This window comes from Artibeus jamaicensis, unplaced genomic scaffold, assembly GCF_021234435.1.
Source record: "Artibeus jamaicensis isolate MK-2021 breed Jamaican fruit bat unplaced genomic scaffold, CSHL_Jam_final contig_3176, whole genome shotgun sequence".
Classification (NCBI taxonomy): Eukaryota; Metazoa; Chordata; class Mammalia; order Chiroptera; family Phyllostomidae; genus Artibeus; species Artibeus jamaicensis.
This window is the reverse complement of record NW_026521740.1, coordinates 7,577,725-7,598,066: the sequence shown is the minus strand read 5'-3', so window position 1 is coordinate 7,598,066 and position 20,342 is coordinate 7,577,725. Positions and strand designations below refer to the sequence as shown.

General features: G+C 34.8%; 1 protein-coding gene across 9 annotated transcripts in view; it reads right to left on the bottom strand.

Annotated features, from left to right (window-relative positions):
- Positions 1-238: 238 nt before the first annotated feature.
- The window catches only part of TAB2 (TGF-beta activated kinase 1 (MAP3K7) binding protein 2), a 75,323-nt gene continuing 55,219 nt past the window's right edge, over positions 239-20,342 (bottom strand). For 8 of the 9 annotated variants that reach the window (XM_053663420.1, XM_053663421.1, XM_053663422.1 and 5 more), the window contains 4 exons: positions 7,123-7,283; positions 6,813-6,906; positions 5,488-5,568; positions 239-2,310 (listed from right to left, as the gene is read on the bottom strand). In XM_053663420.1, coding sequence (XP_053519395.1) covers positions 2,168-2,310; positions 5,488-5,568; positions 6,813-6,906; positions 7,123-7,283 — 479 coding nt within the window. In that variant the 3' untranslated portion in view covers positions 239-2,167. The remainder of the gene's footprint in view (positions 2,311-5,487; positions 5,569-6,812; positions 6,907-7,122; positions 7,284-20,342) is intronic. The other variant, XM_053663426.1, reaches the window with a different exon arrangement.

The following is a 20,342-nucleotide window of genomic DNA, read 5'->3' as shown; positions in this document are numbered from 1 at the left end:
GAAAGGAAAAGCTATAACAAATTATGAAAAAAGAAGGTATATTCATTTTTCTTATGTCTCAGTTGAAACATGGTTTCTTTCATCAGTTCAAAAGCCTGGGGAAATTAATAAAAACCACCCAAGAAATGCAGTTGAATGCCATGATGTCATGAGAAGACTCTAGAGAATGAGTTTTCTCTGGTTTCAATTAATTATAAATTATCTCCTATCCCACAAACCTTAAAAACAAGTCACAAAATCCACATTAGAATATAAGTTTTTTAATTTTTATAAATAACTTATCTGTTACAAAGATAGTTTACCCAGCTAAATCACAAAACCATCAACTCAAGATATCCAAATTACGTTTTATTAATAAAACAAGTAAAAACTGATTTATCAATCTTCACATAGAACTGCAGATGAAGCTGAAAAACAAGGCCTATTTTTAAAGCAAAATGCACCAAATGTAAGGGCTTTGGGTCTACTGTCTAATTAACTAGGATTGTCATACTTCTTCCCATATACATAGCACAACGCCTAGAAGTCGAGGCTTTGACATTCATGTTAGATCACCTGTAATAATCCTGTGTGTTTAAAAATATCCATTTGCAAACATTTACAGTGGGTGACAGTCTACATTACCTATCTTTTGCTAGGTCTCAGCACTTCTGTTAGCCCCATTCTAAGCACTGATATATAATTTCATAATTCTGTCTTTTTAAATGCATACTGTTATTTTTTCTTGATTTTATTTAGTTATATACATTCCTGATCATCTGAATATTTATTTTACTTATAAAAATATATCATCAAAATAAAGAGATGCTTGAGGTTGCTTCAGTGTTCAAGTTTGCTTGTTTTTTTTCCAGCTTTTCTTCAGTTGTCCTAAATACGACCAGCCTTGTTTTATAAATACACACGATACTGCCACCAAGTCAGGTTTAGAAATGAACTGCCCCAACAGTAAAGCATTTAAACTTCTTTCTCTCTCTCTCTCTCTCTTAAAAAAAGGGGGGGAGGGGCTGTAGGTATTGCTGCTGTTGCTGGTTTTGAAACTGTACTTTCCCAATAGCAATGCTTGGTGAAGGTTCTGTGGGACACCAGGCAGATGAGGAAGTTTAACCTTGTTGCTCCGTCAGTGGGTTGGAAACCTTTCGTTTTACACTTCCCTGGGGAAGACAAAACACTGTGCTATGTTGTCACCCACTGCTAAAGGCAGGGCACAGTGTGACCTACAGACAGAGGTCTTGTAATTACATTTCCTGCAGTTCACTGCGCAGCATTGGGATGTCTTCACAGAGTGTTGGCACTCATGAGGGCAAAGTACAGAGTAAGCAGAGGAAAGTTATTTTGTGCATAGTTTCAATTCATTAATGCTTTTTTATTTTAAGGCATTGCTTCTTTTGGGTAAGGCTTAAAAAGGGACATGATCGTGCTTAATCACTAAAAGGAAATAAGAAAATTAGTTAACAAAAGACTATTACACTATACATATAGAAATATAAGAAAATAATAAAGGAGAAGAGAAATCGCTTAAAGCAGACTTGAGAGACCTGTACAGTAGGAAAAGCTCTGGGATACTTCACGGCGTGTTTGTACAGACAATGCATGCTGCTTCCTTTTCGTCTTTAGACCTAGATGCTGGCTTCAGAGTGGAGACGTTTTCAGGGAAGACAAAGACAAGGCCAGGAGTACCACAGATTTGTGAAGTTCTTCCCCTATCCGTTGGCACTATGCGGCAGCAAAGTTTTTAAATAGTTAAACCTTGTTCCATTTCTTCATGTTTGTAGTGTTTCACTGAAAGCTTTAAAAAAAAAAGCCATCATTTTATTCCTTCCTCCTGTCAAAATTCAGTAGTGACATGAGGGGAAAAGGTATGGGAACACCTAGGCGTTAACACATTGAGAATTATCTGAAATGGGCTACTGGTAACACTGAACGTGGTTAGGCAGCGGGCAACCAAGTCTTTCAGCAGATTACCTTTCATGTGATGGATTTCAACTGCCCATGACATTAGACTGAGGTATTATTAGCTCCGTGGGCTGACATTTAACATTAGCACAACACCATCTTGTCACACCTTCCATTTGACAAAATCCTATGTAGCAGTGAAACTTTTCCCCTGATGGCAGACTGGTTTCTTGAACTTCAGATATGGTTCTGGAGAAGATACAGGCCCTCTGGCTCAGAAATGCCTTGGCATCTCACACTGTTCACAGCGGATTAAGGCGGGATGGTTCAAGAAAGTACAGGCAGTACAATTCCACTGAGCCCCCTCATCATCTTCCGTATCTTGAGTCTTTGGTGTTTTGATGGTGGACCTCTGATCTGTAAGGAAGCAAAACAATCACTTTAGAAGCAAACAACACAAAGTTATCAACTACTGGCAATCTCCACCACTGCTTGTCCTGCATGGCACTAAGACAGTTGTTAACCAAATGCAGCATCTAACTGAAACCCACACACATGCTTGGTCCTCACCCGCTTCCTTCAAGCTGGTACTTCTCCGCTGGGGAATACAAACTTGGACATGATGTGTTACCTCAATACCTTATTAAAGGAGAAAAGAGCATCGTTTCTCCAATTTACAGCAGGAGAAAGGGGAAATCAATCCATATGGTAACCAATAGCAAAGATTCCCATAGTGTCACCTATGACTGTGAAAAGGTGTCCCAGTACAATACCGACAATGAATTTATGTCTCATTACAGTTAGAGTTTCATGTCTCAGAAAAGTAGTATTTATAGTTCTGTTTTCTACCAGGAATTAAAGTTTTTGTTAAATGTTCTTTATCTGTTGAAAATGTAAGCCCTGAACACACATAAAATGTAAAGATGAACTAATTTCTATAATCTTATTAACTATCAATAGACCCTGAAGAAGTTAGAGTAAAAAATTTTACCGTATTTATTTTTCACTTTTAACAGCAGAAAGAACACCAGATTGAGGGTTGTGAGAATGGGGTTCTGCATCTGGCTCTGCCACTAACTCCTGATTTCTCTGTACTGTGATCTGAGATAAAGCATATAGCCTCTAGGTCTAATCTTTCTTACTGATAAAGTCACTGTAGCTTTAAGAGGCCAGTGTTCTAGCGTGTTTGAATAAACAGAGGTATCTTAAATATGAGGAAGTTATATTCTTTCAAGGTTGTAGCTAAATGAAATTACATTAATAGAACTTTTTTTGGGGGGGAATACCATTATAAATTTAGAACAGTATTCCTAAACTATTCTGGGGATGATGTCTCCTACCAAAGTTTATAATTTAAGGATTTAAACTATTAAAACAATGTATATTAATTTGCAAATTTCAGCTACTATCATTCAGTTACTGAAATGGTAATTAAAGGATATCTTTTCTGCTATTTAAAAAGACTATTAGATTAAAATAGAAAGTTTTATAACAAATTTTAGATAATTAAGTGCTATCTGGTGCTCTGGGCCCCTTTAAGCAGTACGTTAGTTAGTAATTAATCTTCAAGAGCATTTTATTGCGACATTCCCAACTTTAGGCATTGGTCACAATTTTTAGGCACCCTCACAATTTTTGCCACATGCATGAGCAACTTGGAAAATATTTAAAAAATCAAGGGTCTGATAATACTAGTGTCCCTTACAACACATTAAAATAAACACAGTTATATCTGAATTTCTTTCACATTCCACACGTGAGAAACATGTTACAGAATGACTGTTCTAATCTGAGGATCCAGCCTGCTGCTCACTAGAAATCTGGTCTCGCTGGTGGGTTAGAAAACACCCTAACCTGCTTCACTTTCAGTGAGACTGTCTGTTCTTGGTGTTTAACTAACAAAGGTGTTTTTTCAGTAGGAGGTACTACTTAACCTATGACACTTCCATCCATTTAAATACCAGCATCTACTTAATTGTTTAAATTCTAAGGTAATCAGTGGAGGATCTACACTTTTTTTAAAATAAAAAATAAAAAGTCTCCAATGGTTTTCTTACATCTGCACAATTTCATTTGGCAAATTATGAATCTTTTTATTAGTGGTATTTGGAAACCAAACCATCAGAATTGAAAAAAGAGGAAGTTACAATGAAAAAGAGAATTTGTAATTTTAGCTGTTTAAGAAAACTCACTGCCCTGGCTGCTGTGGCTCAGTGGACTGAGCACCAGCCTGCGAACCAAAGGGTCATCTGTTTGATTCCTGGTTACGGCACATGTCCAGGTTGTGGGCCAGGTCCCTTTCCCTCTCTTCGAAAATAAATAAATAAAACCTTAAAAATAATTTAAAAAACTGCATTGTGAAGCAAATCTGATTTTGAACTAAATAAACCTCTATAAGTGAAACTAGTAACTCCTCATTTTAGCCTTAAGGCAAAAATAATTGATTTATTTCCCTAAAAATAGCCAGGATACAAGTTTCCATATTTTGTAAAAAAACTGCTTTCAAGTAATGAAATTTTTCTTTTCTTTTTTACCATAGAAAATTTCAAACACATACAAGAAAAGTAGAGAGAATGATAAAATAAACCCTCGTGTTTTTTATTTTATCTATACTCTACCTTTCTCTCACCCTCAGCACATAAAGTACTAGATTATGTTGAAACAAAACAGGGTATTTTTATGAGAAAAATTCTGGTTTTTGAAAGTAAAATACATATACACAGGGAACTCATTCAGCCTGAAATATCTACTTTTCTTATTTTAAGGAGCTAGGTTACACCACAATTTTCTTTATTTCTTTGTTCAGTTAGCACCTAATAGCATCTCCAGTGTCTGAATACTCGCCAACGGTGCCAAATGCCCTAATCTCACGTTTCCTCCTATGTAATAACAATTCATTACATTCTAGCTATGTTTAAAAACACTTAAGTAAGAAAAAATAATATAAAGATTAACTATGCCTAATTAAATTATACTTAAAATATGGAAATGAAGAGAACAGGTTCTTGAACGAGAATGTTAAAATTCTTGCAACAAACCAAAAAACCAGTAACAGTCTTATTCCCGTATTTTTATGCCTGGAGTAAAAAATTCACACATATATTTTGACATTTTGTAGTTTGGAGTACGTACATCCTGTGAATATCAATGATATAAAATGCTAGTAGGTAACAGTTTTCAAAAATCACTCATTTGGAATTTTGAGTATTTGATTATACAGAATTATGCGTAAGTTAGATAAAACGAGCTACTCATGGAAAATAAACTGACTTCCCCATGGTATCTGCCTCATCATTTGTCTACAATTTTAAAGAACACAGACTTTCCACCTGATTTTTTTAAAACAAGGACTTGCTATTTTGTGAGGGTATGACGAATCCTAAGGACATCTACTACTTTTTAAGAGCTTTCGCATCCTCCCCAACACCCAGCATGTAAAGAAAAAAAAAAAAATCAACAGACGTATTCCTAATGAACCCATCCAAGAAAGTCTAAGTCTGAAGCACTTCTAGAGTGGAAGGTTGCTAAAAATAATATTTTTTAAAATAGTGCTTTTCAAAATGTAACAGTTTCACACTTAATGGATACACTAACCTTTGGGTTTTGGTGGCACAGGACCTACAAATCCAATATTGTCATAAAAGTTATGAATTGCGCTGGGATTAAAATGTGGCCCTGAAATATATAAAAAGTAAATATATCAATGTTTATAGTTAAAAATATTTTATTTTTTAAAAAGCAAATATTTTATTTCTAAAAAATAATTACAGAAATGCGTTTCAATTATTTGTACCTCTAATCTCAAATTATATGGAAGGAGTTTAAAATGGCCGAGGCAGGCCTAACAAGGCCCTCATACCAGTGGCCTAAGTGGTAAACTGGGGAAGAGGTCATCTTAATGCTAGTAAGACAATAACATGATTAGAAACAGATCCCTGTTCTGTGGGACAAATATGTAATTTTAAATGACCCCACATGGTCTTAAGCAACTAAATAATTTGGTCACAATTAAGTATAAAAGCTTTGCACTGATGTAATACAATGGTTCACATTTTAAACAAAAGGAACAAGTTCAGAATTAGTTTCTAGACAAGCCCTAACTTTCTGTTTTCTCTCCAAAGTTAAATTATGGCATTTTCTACGAATGTTTCAAGATAAACAGCTTATGAATCATCTTTTTAATGGATTCTGGCACACAGTCAAAAGTGTGACTGAAGGACTTCCTTTTTTTGTTGGTTTCCTTCCCTTTTCTATCTTTTCCATTTTATATATTTCTATTATTTCCCCAACTTCAGAGTTAGGTTTAAGTTATAAAATTTCCTTTTAATTGTCTATGGAACTGAATTATAAACTTTTTTTTACTATAATAAGCAATGATTACGTCTAAATAATAGCTCAAGTATAATAAATTATCACTGTTCTAAAAATGTGTAAGCTACATATTTATTCAGTTCTCTGCTTTGTCAATTAAGATAGTGCCATTAGGGTGGGATGGCTTTTAAATTATGTTTTGAAAAGCATAATTCTTGAAAGGTAAAACAGAAATACAAAAATGATGTATGAGTACATACATTTTAATCTTAATAAATGTTATTGTAACACATTCTACTAGTACATAATAGCAAAACTTTAGCAACACAGCTAGAGATACTAATCCTTGTCTTCCTTTAGCACATCACTACTAAAGAAGATTTGAACAATATAAAATGTATCAATTACTCCTCAACTAAATATATTATATATTTGGGGGGGGGCAGGGTGGGAGAGAAAATTAAAACCCAATAGTTTTCTAGCATTATCTGGCTCCAAAGTCAAATCTGAGACTGTAAGATTATGACTAATAAATCTGTTTTGAGCCACAGGAAAAGAGCAGGTATATTTATACAACAAATTTCTGCTGAGTATGCACTGAAGTTTACCTCGGGCTTGAAAAAGATCAATTTCTTTGGTTAAGCAGTCAATGTCAATCTGGAGTTGTCTATTACAACTTCTCAACTGCTGCATTTCTTCCAGCTGAAAGATAATTCCATGTGAGAAGGATCTACATTGAATTCTCATGTTATTAGTTAACAAAACAAAACGAAAAAAGTTTGGCAGGGGAAGGTAAGATCAGAAAAACAAATATGAATTAAGAGCTTTTAAAACCAGATCAAGCTTTTATACTTCTGATAAGATTGCTTATTCACATGTTCAAGCAGAGAGGGCACAAGAGTTAACAGAAAGACTTACTGAAGGTATTTGGGATATGGAATTCGATCTTTTCAGACGCCTTCGAGTTAGATTATTTTCCATTTCATTGACCTCAGATTTTAGTTTATCCAACTTTTTCTTTTGAATCTCAAGTTCTCTTTGAAGTCGTTCCATTCTGGCCTTCTGGTGTACCAACAGAGCTGCAATACATATTAGTAAACGTGAGGACCTACTCACCTGCTTTAGTCATAAGCAGCCTTGGGAAAACAAAACAAATTAATATTTGTGACAAGAATTTGCCAAGAATCCCAAAGGTACATTAAGACAAAATATTGTAAATTTAAACATTTGAAATTCTGAATCTTAACTTGAAAATTATCTTAATTATTTCAGTGGACAAATGTCACTTGCTAATTTTTTTAGGGTTTGGATAAACCTATTTTATGGCCAAAGATACAGCATTTTTATCCTATTCCTTCCCTAAAGGCTCCAAACTAGTCAAATAACCTACTTACTACTATTTAATTTACATCTGACTTTCTGAAATAAGCACTTCTACTGCAAAAAGTATAGTATGTTTGGATAATGCATATGGTATTTTAACAGAAACATTTTATAGATATTTTAGAAAGGAATGTGGGTTAGATTTAATCTATCTTGATGTATGCAACAAATAAAGATTGATTTGAATCCACATGAATATAAACATTAAGCTACTGAAATTGCAAAAATAAATCTATACTATTTAGAGAAATCAAACACATGCATTTTCTAATATTCTATGAAAATGTTTCCCTAAGATTTTTAAAAAAGAAAATAAGTAATCAGCCTTGTAGTATGAATGATGAACTGCTTGGGAAGCCCATCGAGCCATAAAAATGGACACGTGTTCTTCCGATCCATCCCTGGACAACCTGAGCCTCCGTCCTTAGGACACTGAACTGAAAGTGCAGATGCCTGGATCTACTTCTGTAGGAAGGCAGCTTGGGATGGTTCTACCACCAGAAAACAGGCAGGCCTAATTAGAAAAGAACAATAACTAACCTTTACAAATGAAAAATAGTAATTAAAATTAAATCAAGCAGGTTAAACCAATCAGATTAATGCTGAACAGTCATCCTCAACTAAACCAAAGGTTCTATGAATCTAAAAAATAAGGAAAAGGCTATGACATATTAATGTACATTCAGGCCATTTAAGCTAGTAGTTTATTCTAGAACCAGAATTACAGTGTGGGGTGGGAATCCTATTAGACTCAAGGACTTCAAAATCAATTTTAGTTGATAATTTTTCCCAAGAAAAATTTGACACTGATATAATCTGCAGATTCTGTAATTTTTCTCTCTTATTGAAAGAAACAAATATGAGGGCATTATGTTTCAAGTTTTAAAAACCATGGCTAATTCTGATAAACTCTAAAATTCTGGTAGCTTCTCTGCCATTTTAATATATATATATATACACACACACACACACACACACATATATATATATATACATATATATATATTCTGTAATGAAGGGAGATGTCTGTAAGGTACACAAAGTCCTGGTTAAAAACTTGCTGCATCTTTGCACATCCATACCTACCTAACCTTTTTTAGTCAAGCTTATATTAGTTTGGTTTATTTTACTTGAATTGCGTTAGAGTTTATTGTCCTAAAAGAAGATGAGGATGTGGGTTTTATTTTTTGAATGGGACAATCAGAGAAGAAAAGATGGAAGCAGGAAGTGGTATGAAGTACAAACTAAGGGTATATACTTTCCTTCATTTCTGAATTCCAACCACCTACCAACATATCTCGAGGCATTAATTAAACATTTGTTTAAATTAATAATTATTTTATTTTAAAGTAGCATTTCTTAAAATGCTGAAGATTTGTAAAAAAACACATTTATTTAGTAGTTCTAATAAGATGGTTTGTTTATGCTGAAATTAGAAAATAAGATATACACTTGAGTTATCCTTCAATATTATACATGGAGAAGGGATGAGAATGGATTTCCTGAGAAACTGAAATGGTTTATACCACACTTGAGTGGTCACCATTGATACTATAGGGCAAAGTGAGACTTCAGAGTTTTAAATTATTATAATAATTAGCCCCAGACTGGTGATTTCCTTGGGTGCTAGGGTGAAGCAAATGCAAACTGTTCCTGAGAGTCACTTCCCCTACCAGGAAAGCTATCACTTACGGGATCCATAAAGGAAAAATACTCAATGAAAAGAAGGTCTTCAGACTTCTGGCCAAGATGGAGGCGTAGGTAGACACATTGTGCCTCCTCACATAACCAAAAAGAAGGACAACAATAATTTAAAAACAGAAACAACCAGAACTGACAGAAAATCAACTGTATGGAAGTCCAACAACCAAGGAGTTAAAGAAGAAACACTCATCCAGGCTGGTGGGAGGGGGCGGAGTCAGACGGCTGGGGGAGAGGACTCAAGGCTGGCAGAGCAAGCGGTCCCACATTCTTGTGCAGATAAACTGGGGGAATAACTGGGGAACTAGACAAACCATGCAACCTGGGGTTCTAGCACAGGGAAATAAAGCCTCAAACCTCTGATCAAAACACCTGTGATGGTTGAGGTGGCAGGCAGCAGGAGAAACTCTTAGCCTCCCCGAAGAGTTCATTGAAGAGACCCACAGGATCCTGGAATGAACACGAATACACCCACTGGGAATCAGCACCAGAAGGGCCCAATTTGATCGTGGGTAGCGGGGGAAGGGACTGAAAACCAGCAGAGAGCAGAGCAAGTAGCACCATTCCCTGTCAGACCCCTTCCTCATGTACAGCATCACAGGGCAGCAACATGCACTGCCCTGCCCTGGTGAACTCTTAAGGTTCTGACACCTACTACGTAACAGGCATACTGAGAGAAAAAATGGTCCAGATGAAAGAACAGATCAAAGCTCCAGAAAAAATACAACTAAGTGATGAAGAGATAGCCAGCCCATCAAGATGCACAGTTCAAAACATTGGTAATCAGGACACTCACAGAATTGGTTGACTATGGTCGCAAATTAGATGAAAAAATGATGGCTATGCTAAGTGAAATAAAGGAAAATGTACAGAGAACCAACAGTGATGGGAAGGAACTGGGACTCAAATCAACAGTTTGGACCAGAAGGAAGAAAGAAACATTCAACCAGAACAGAGTGAAGAGACAAGAATTCAAAAAAATAAGGAGAGCCTTAAAAACCTCTGGGACAACCTTAAACATTGCAACATCTGAATCATAGAGGTACCAGAAGGAAAAGAGGAAGAGCAAGAAATGAGAAACTTATTTGAAAAAATAATGAAGGAGAACTTGCCTAATCTGGCAAAGGAAATAGATTTCCAGGAAGTCTAGGAAGTTCAGAGAGTCCCAAAAAAGTTGGACCCAAGGAAGCACACACCAAGGCACATCATAATTACATTAGCCAAGATTAAAGACAAAGAGAGAATCTTAAAAGCAGCAAGAGAAAATGACATAGTTACCTATAAAGGAGCTGATTTCTCAAAAGAAACCATGCATGCAAGAAGGGGCTGGAAAGAAGTATTCGAAATCATGAAAGGCAAGGACCTACATCCAACATTATCTAGCAAAGCTATCATTTAGAATGGAAGGGCAGATAAAGTGCTTCCCAGATAAGGTCACGTTAAAGGAGTTCATCACCAAGCCCTTATTATATGAACTATTAAAAGGACTTACCTAAGAAAATAAAAAACATGAACAGTAAAATGACAACAAACTCACAGTTATTAACAACTGAACCTAAAAAAACAAAAACAAACTAAGCAAACAACTACAACAGGAACAGAATCACAGAAATGGAGATCACATGGAGGGTTATCAGTGGGGAAAGTGGGTGGGGAAAGGGGGTAAAAGGTACAGAGAATAAGCATAAATGGTAGGTAGAAGATAGACAGGGGGAAGTTAAGAATAGTAACAGAAAATGTAGAAGCCAAACAACATATATATGACCCATGGACATGAACTAAAGGGGGGGAATGCAGGTGGGAGGGGGTGCACAGGGCAGAGGGGAGTAAAGGGGGGAAAACAGCATAATCAATAAAATGTATTTTTTAAAAAAAGAATTTAAATTTAAATTAAATCAACTGTGTTCTGTGGAAGCCTCTTATAAGATGTGAGAAGGCTTAACCATCCTTGAATTATTTTCCCACTCCTGGTACCTGTTTAAGGGAATTAATTTTTTATTCATTTTATCTCCTGATTATTATTCTATAGCCTACATATCGAAGAAAATGATGGAATGCTGATTTCATTTTATAAAAATTCCATTATCTGGATCCTAATACTAGGAGCATATTCATGCATGTGCACAAAAGCACACATGTGTACACCCCTCCCACCCATATACTTACAGCTGTATACTTAGAGATAAATAAATAATATGTTTTGTAAATTCAAGGTTGCTTTATTATGATTTTTCTATTTTCCCGTTATTCATTTATGATGGTAAGTTTCTCTGTCTTTTATCCATTACCTTAGATATTAAAACATTTGTAGATTTATTATTTTTAGTAAAACATTTTTGCTACATCATTAGTAATAATACTGGAATCTTAGAACACTTTATTTATAGTCTTCCGGTATTTTATGTTTTTCATCATACATGTTAATTTCACAAATATTTTAAATATCACAAAACAGATTAAAAAAAACCATGGTAACTTCAAATGTATTAAAATTAAGTTGATTTTAAAATAAGGACATATACCTTGCCCTTGATAAAAAATAAATATTTTGCTTTTTAAATTTTCAAAAACAAAAAAATGGGAAAAGGTCTCAAGAGAAAAAACTGACCAAACATGAAAATGACCTATCACGAGTCAATGGCTCAAAGGAGCCACCCAAACATAAACATTACATAATAGTCTGAAAGACACTATGGAAAAATCGGTTTAAAATGACTACAGTAACACCAGGAGAAAACAAAAATATAACCAAAGATATGGCACTGTGAATAAGACAACAGATCAGGAAAAGTACCATAAACAACCCTGTCAAATGAAAACAGTCACTGGAATGAAAGGGCCAGGCGGATGAAAACTTAGATCGGATGGAGTCACAAATGCAGCCAGTGACCTGGAAGGCAGATCTGAGATTACTTCCCAGGGCACACAGAGACGAAGTGACAGAAAACATGGAAGAGAAAAGATGTTATATAAGCCTAAAGAGGAGCTCTAGAAAAACACAACAGAAAGAATGGAGGAGAGGTGAAACTGGAAAGAGACTTGCTGAAAATTTTCCAAAACTGAAGAAAAAAGAAATAATAGAATTCAGAAGGTAAGAGAATAATTTGTCCACCTAACTAAATTAGGGAGGTATGGATGATTAAAGACATTTTCAGACAAAATTTGGGAGAATTTAGCAGTCACAGACTACTGATGAATGAGCTACTAAAGATTTTCTAAGCAAGAAGGAAGTTAATACAAAAGGGAAAAATAAGGTGAATAAATCTTAAAAAGTTCTAATTATAAAACAAGGAAAAAAGACCATGGCAGTGGGTGGGGTGGTACAGATTGTTTAAAACAAAGTAAAACTAAGATATTAGAAAAGAATAACAAAGACATCAGAAACATGAAGATCAAAGGAGAAGCATTCTAAGTTTTTGAAAGTGTTTAGGAAGAATACTCCCAAATGTCGTTAAACCAAATATACATGTTACAGATTTAGGGATGCTAATTTAGAGAATGCTAAATAGAATGCAGCTTCTAAATGAAAAGACAGACCAAGAGGAAAACCAGTAAAATTTGATTAAACTTAGATGGTAGAAAAGGAGGGGAAAAAAAGGGAAGAATACAAAAAACAAACAAAAAATGACAGCAATAATTCCAAATGTATCAGTATTCAACAATAACTACAATCTAATTAAATGTATCCATTAAGATACATCAAAGCAGCAATTTAGAAAATTTAGCTGTATGTTATTTACAAGAAACATGCTTAAAACATAATCCACTGATTTACTCTTTAATATAGTGAGAGCATACAACACATATTATGTGTCAAGCACTGTTCTAGACACCTGGGAAATCAACGAGCAAAAGAGGCAAACATCACTGCCCTGCTAGAGCTTGTACTACAGAGGTAGGGGTTGGTGTTGGTACAACAAGGCTCTAAACAAGTGCTTAGCAAACCATGGCCAAATGTATCTTACTGCATGGAACACAGCCATGTTTACTCATTTGCTTTTTTGTCTATAGTGGTTTTTGTGTTATGACAGCAGAGTTGAATAGCTGTGACAGAAATGGTTTGCAAAATCCTACATAATTTATTATCTATCTGGCCCTTTATCAGATCATATGGAGACTTGTTGACCGTATCAAGGACTATGAGTAAATGGGGACTCATCACAGAAAGGTAAAGAGTAAAAGGTCTAAAGTGAAATACGTTTTGCACTTTAGGCGCCGCTGTGACACAAAGTAAGGACACCAACTGCTGGAGGTTTTTACAGACCGCAGTGCACTGAAGGCAACAACCAAACCCAAATCCAGCTCCACTCCTGACAAAATCGACTCACAACTCATACTAACAGCCTGACAGAAAGAGAGGCGTTCTCATTGCTGGGTGTAAATATACTTTATCTTAGTCTCCTCTGTCTGCCCCCAACTCCCAGCAGCAATTGGCGTTCAGTAGGAAATTATGAGACACACAGAAAAGCAAGAGAAAATCCAACTTATCATCAAGAGTGGAAGCAATTAATAGAACATACTCAAAGGCAGTTCTCAAATGCTGGAACTACCTGATAGAGAATTTAAAACTATCGTCAGTATGTTAAAAAAAAATCTATCTAAAAAAGATGGACAACGTGAAGGCTTACCAACACTGTGGATACAGAAGAATCACTGAGCTTGAAGACAGAAATCACCCAAATCAGAACACAAAAAAAAAAAAAAAGAAGAGGAAAGAACAAAGCATCCAGCTGGTGAAGAAGAAAAAACAAGGCAGAAGAAATACTGGAGGGAATAATGGCCAAACCAGTTCCAAAATTAATATAAGACAATAAACCACAGATTGAAGGAGCCCAGAGATCTCCAAGAACTATTAATAAAAAACCAAAATAATAATAATAATAATAATAATAAAAGAACAAAAAACAAAAACAAAATAAATCCTAGACACATCAGAGTCAAACTGCTGAAAACCAAAGATACATAGAAAATCTTGAAGGCAGCTAGGGAAATAATGCAATTTATATACCAAATATAAAAATGAAATAAAGCCAGTGTAGCAATATTCATTTAAGAAAAAAAAAAAAAAGGACTTTAGGGCACAATATGTTGTGATATAAAGTTCTTCGGTTAATGATAAAAGGAAAATGATACTAGCAAACAACTCCCATTCTGTATGGAAAGCCATAAAGGTGTATTCCAATTTATTTTCCAACTGGTGCATATTTCAGAACATACATTCCAGGACAAGGGTTAAACATTCTCCTAGTCACAGATAGCTTCATTAATAATCCTCAATACAATATTTCATGTTTCTATCAAAATAGGAAAGTAAACCTCCAGCAAGTAGCAGAAATTTGCTTTAAAAAAGATTTAGGAGCAATGAAGGAGCTTCAAGTTGTCGAAAGTATGATATAGGGGATGTTTTGAAGTTAAAGACTGAATAGTTCTGAAACAGAAAAAAATATTACATCCCTGGGAATTCACAAAAAGAAAGGAGTTTTTGCAATGGCTACAGATGTAGCTTGCCTTTTGGAATTAAGGCAAGATATCTCCCACGATTAAACTGAAGCTTTAAAGCAAAGTATTCTATTGCTGTAGAATTTAAGAGGTATTTCTTATGAAAACAAAATCTTAAGTGTTATAATGATTATATTACTTAGACATGGCAAATCTACTTTATAGACTACTCAGGATTTCTTAAGTATGTCTGTTAATTATAAACATGCTAAAGATGCTCTGAAAAAGGAAGGAAATATGATCTTTATTTCTTAGCAGTTCTTTCTTCTGTGTGCCTAAATTTTTGTGTGTCTAGTTCAGTTTTCATTTGTGGTTTGGGATTTTTAGATAGAAATGAGAGAAAAATAAATTACAAAAAAATAGTGTCAAGGTAAATTTATAAAAATTGCTATGAAAATTCAGCTAATTTTTTCTCTAGTTGTAGTTTTTGCAATTTAAACCTTCACCATACAAAATATTATGGAACACGTATCCATTTAGAAACATTATTAGATTCATAATGAATACTTAAGAGTGTTTCCTTATAAAGACACTGTCCTCTGATCAGCTTCCACTAAATGAGACAGAGCTGGGTGCCAACTGAGAAGAACAAACAAGATAGTTGTATTTCCAGGGTCTATAAAAAGGGGAAGACCTGGCAAGAGACTCAGGAGGGCTGACAGAAATAAGGGCTACAGTCATGGGGTGAGGTTAGAAAATTCTACCTCTGTTACGGGAAATGACTGTGAACAGGAATTAAGGAATCCCTTAGACTGGCCTTTCGGGTTTTGTTTCTTTCTTTTGGCATATGGATAAACTGTCACAAACAAAATCATACCAACTGTATATACCCATGAATTAAACTCATATACATCTGGTAATATGTACTTATATAGAAGGGGTGATTTGTTACAGATTCCAGCCGAGGGAGAAATTCTCTCTGTTCCTGTTATTTATATATAGACTAATATGGACTTAAAAAAGCCAAGCTATAATTAATCAATTATATTAGTTAGGACTTTCATTTAAGAATAGTTGGCTGAGCACTGCATTTATATGTATATATATTCTTATGCCTTCTGAAACCCCACAAAAATGAGAGGAATAAAAGTGGTACAATCCAATGATACAAAAGGAAGAAGGCAATTAATGGACAGGAGATTTCAGCCAGTTTCTGGAAGACTGAATGGAATGGCAAAGACTAATGAAGAAGTCACAGACAAATAGAGAGAGCACTTAAAATAAAGAGGCAGAACTTGCCCTGCAGAAACCCAAAGAGGCTGGACTTTCAAGAATGCAGGTAAACAGGAGGTAGAAGGGAGGAAAGGGCTGGAAATCAGGGGCTTAATGGGACATCTGTTTATTGAATGGTCAACCTTTTACTATCCAGTAACCATATGTTCACTTGTAAGGTGCCCAAACACATTTCTAAAGTTGGTCCCCATATACAAAGAATGCTAGGTGGTGATGGTGGACTGTTCTCTTGTAGCAGGTGGCTCCTACTTATTCAACACAAAGCAGTCTGCCAAGTAACAAATCTCATTTCTTATACAGGGTTTCAATTAGTCTCCAAAGTTTTTTCATTCTTAAATATGAACCAATAGACAAGGATCACAACATATCTGAGGAACATCTTAGAAAAAGATCTAGATAAACAAAGAGAAAGACTAAATCCCAGATTAAGTGGAGATAATTCCAGAGAGAACCAAGAACTTAAATTCTAATAAACATTATGAACAGATTTGGGACAGTAATGCACCCATAAAACAAAAATCTGCTATAACCAGAGAACTAGGTCTTGGAAATTAAGAGACATCATTGCTGAAATTAAAATTTCATATATACACTGGAATAAAAATTAATTGTACAATGGAAAGAGAAGGCAGTGGAATATACTGAAAAACAGGACAACGTAAAATAAATAAAAAGTTGGCCCAGGCTGCTAAATGGCCACATAAGAAAAGTTACAGAAAGAGAATGGAGAAACTGGGAATCAGAACGGGATTTTCATGGCCCGAGGGAGACACTAGCTTTTAAACTGAAGGGGTGCACAGAGGTGAAACAGATATTAAAAAAGACCTATACCCAGACACATCATTGTCTATATATAGAAGCAATGTATACATTGTGTAAGTGTATGTATACAAATATGCATACCTTGATAAAATTAAAATATCCAATTACATACAAGTATTTAAACCACAATGAGGTCTGGGTAAAGACTGCTGCAATTTCATATGGTTATTTGCACTGAACCACTATCTCAAGAGCTTACACATTATTTGTATTTATAAGTCATTATCACACTAAGTTAATTTCATTTATACTTAGAAAAATTCAGCATTTTAGAGTTTTATCAAGTATATTTCTCAATTAAGCCTCAAGTTCCTTGAAGGTAAATACTGTTCAGTTTTGTACCACCTAGTATCTAGTATTAAACCTTGCAAATCATAGGCACTTGATAAAATATTATATATAAAATGACACCAATTTGACTTATAATGGACGGCAGAGTAAAATTTTAAGTCCAAGAAATAGAAATATTGACAGAACGTGAAATCAAGATTTATTTTAAAGTGTCCTTCAATGTTCAGTGTTAATATTTTTCACCTATTAAGATTTGGTATGTTTTGAAAAATGGCAAGACTTCTAGGTTGTGAACATTGCAGGAAGGTGACTTTTTTATATGCTAGTTCTAACAAGGAAATAAGTGATACAGTTGACATCTCTATCACACACTGACTTCTTTAGTTTTTTAAACTTACCTATCTACTTTCTAAACTTACCTATTATCTACTTTGCCCTCTAAAGCAGAAAAAAAAGAGAAGAGGTAGAAAAAAATATTTAGTACCTTTAAATCATTTTTCAGTCAAAATTAACATTTAATGGACAAAGATAATTTAAGCATGCAACTTCCTCTTGTGGTTGTTAAAACCATTAGTTAATTCAAAACCTAGGGTTCTTAGAGCACTCTGGTGTGTACTGGATGTTTTTTATACAGCAATTTCAGAAAGCGCAGTCTTAACTTTGATCAGCTTCTGATGAACAATGAAGACAATTTTTTCATTTAACTTTATTTGTAATTAGAAAAACATATCTGAAGTTCCAGATGGTATAAGCTTTACTGATTTTAGGCATTCTAGTGTAAATGTCTAATTTCTCCAGAAGTTAAAAAAGACAGAGAATGGAATGTACATATTAAAAAAAAATACCTTTGCCACTGAAAAGTGTACAGCTATCTTTGAATACAAAGATCTCAGGCTTTTAAAAAAACTGTCCTTGTCCATGTGTCCTTCATGCATGTCCCCAACAACTCCTCCCCATCCCCCCCACTCCCCCCTCTCACCTCCCCTCTGGTTACTGTCGGTTTGTTTTTAATTTCAGCGTCTCGGGTTCTATTTTTCTCGCTTGTTTGTTTTGTTGATTAGGTTCTACTTATAGGTGAGATCATATGATATTTGTCTTTCACACGGACAGGGCCAAAGGGGAGTAGGATCAAGGGTGGGAAGGAGAGATGGCTGGGGTGGAGGGGAGTGGTGGGAGGGAAAATGGACACAACTGTACTTGAACAATAAAAACAAATGTGAAGAAAAAATGTACACCCTAGATTTTAAAATATATAAGTAACACTGCATGGAGTTTAATATTAAATAAAGTTGAAGAATAATGTGATTCTACAATACATTTAAAAAACATAATAGGCAAAAACTAAGCAAACAACTAGAACAGAAATAGAATCAGAGAAATGGACATCACATGGAGGGATTTCAGTGGGGAGGGATGAGGGAGGTAATGAGGGGAAAAGGTACAGAGAAGAAGAAGCATAATTAGTAGGCCTAAAATAGATGGGGAGAGATAAAAAATGGTATAGAAAACAGAACTCCAAAGAACTTGTAAGTACAACCCAGGGACATGAACTAAGGCAGGGGGATGCTGTAGGGTTGGGGTAGATGGGGAACAAAGGGGGAAAATTGGGAAAACTGTAACAGCATAATCAATAAAAAATACTTAAAAAAAGAAAACAGGTACTTATTTTTTTTGCCTGTACCTGCCCAAGTCATTGTACCTAAAAAGGTACAATGTCAGCTTCTAAAATAAATCAAGATTTTTCTAGACTGTAACTGTTGACAGCAGGAAGATCTGTTTTGTATACCACTGAATAACCAGTCGCTTATTTGGTGATTGAGTCACAAAAGATTTAGAGATGGCAATTATTCTAAAAGAAAGCCTCTTGATGTTTCATTTATTTTGTCACTTTTTAAGGTCAGTCTGAAATGAGATCTTGCAACAGTTTTGCAACTGGGCCCATAATCTGAAGAAAACTATGTTTAACCTCTGTAATTATTTTTAAGAAATTTAAACTATTTACACATTAGCATTAATAAGTAAACATATGGCCTCTGCTTTATAATACTTTGTTGGCATTTACTTGTATATAATTAAGATGCTGCATGCAATCTTAGAGCATTAAAATACAGACAAATGTCTAAAACTTCTGTTTTAGAGAAAAAGAAAAGTGAGGCCCATACATATCAAAGGAGTCTCAAAGGTGAACTAGATGAACCATTATAGAAACTGGTACGGTTTACAGCTTAGAAAGGTTTGTACTTTAAAAGGAAATATGGTAGCTGATTTCAAGTTTTTGAAGGTAGGCCGTATGAAAGAGAAATAAGGCCAGTCAATAAGGTTTTGAAGAGTATTATAATAAAAAAAAGACACATATAAGATTTTGGTTGTTTTTTTCAAAATATTGGAATGGAGAAGAGCTTTGTAAGTAAGACATAAAACTAAGTCCAGAAACCAGAGGAAAAAAAGATTGATAAGCATGAATATATAAAAGTAAAAAACAAAAAATACTTTTATTGACCAAGTTAAAGTAACATTAGAATAAACAGACTAGGCATTCTATAAAAAAACAAGTTCACAAAATAATAAATACATATGGCTTAAAATATTTGAAAAGATGTTTAATCTTACTCGTATTTAAAAATGTAAATTAAAAAATACCAAAACATTTTTATCTACAGAATGACAAAGATGTATTTTTTTCAATCACCTGCATAATGATGGGTGGGGTAGGATGAAAGAACGTTCTTAAAAATGCTGCCTAAATGTTCCCCATTTATGTATGGGGAAAAATTAATATTCTACCAGTTTATACTCTGGTAGAGGAATGTCTTTAGAGTCTCAAAATTAAAATTGGCAACATGAGTGGTGCCCTTCACCAAGTGTTTCTGGCTCTCTGAATGTCTCCTAGGTAGTAGTTTCCCCATATTTGTAGTTTCTTTCACTTTCTGTGGTTTCAGTTACCCTTGGTCAGCCATGGCCTGAAAATATTAAATGAAAAATCCCACAAGTGAACAACTGGTAAGTTTTAAACTGCCTGCCGCTCTGAGTGGTGTGATGGAATCTTGTGTATCCTGCTTGGGATGTGAACTGTACTTGCCCAGCATCTCCGTGCCATGACCTCCTTCCTACCCTTGCGACTCACTTCTTGGTTATCAGATAAACTGTAGTATCTTAGTGCTTGTGGTTCAAGTAACCCTCATTTTACTTACTAATGGCCCCATAACATG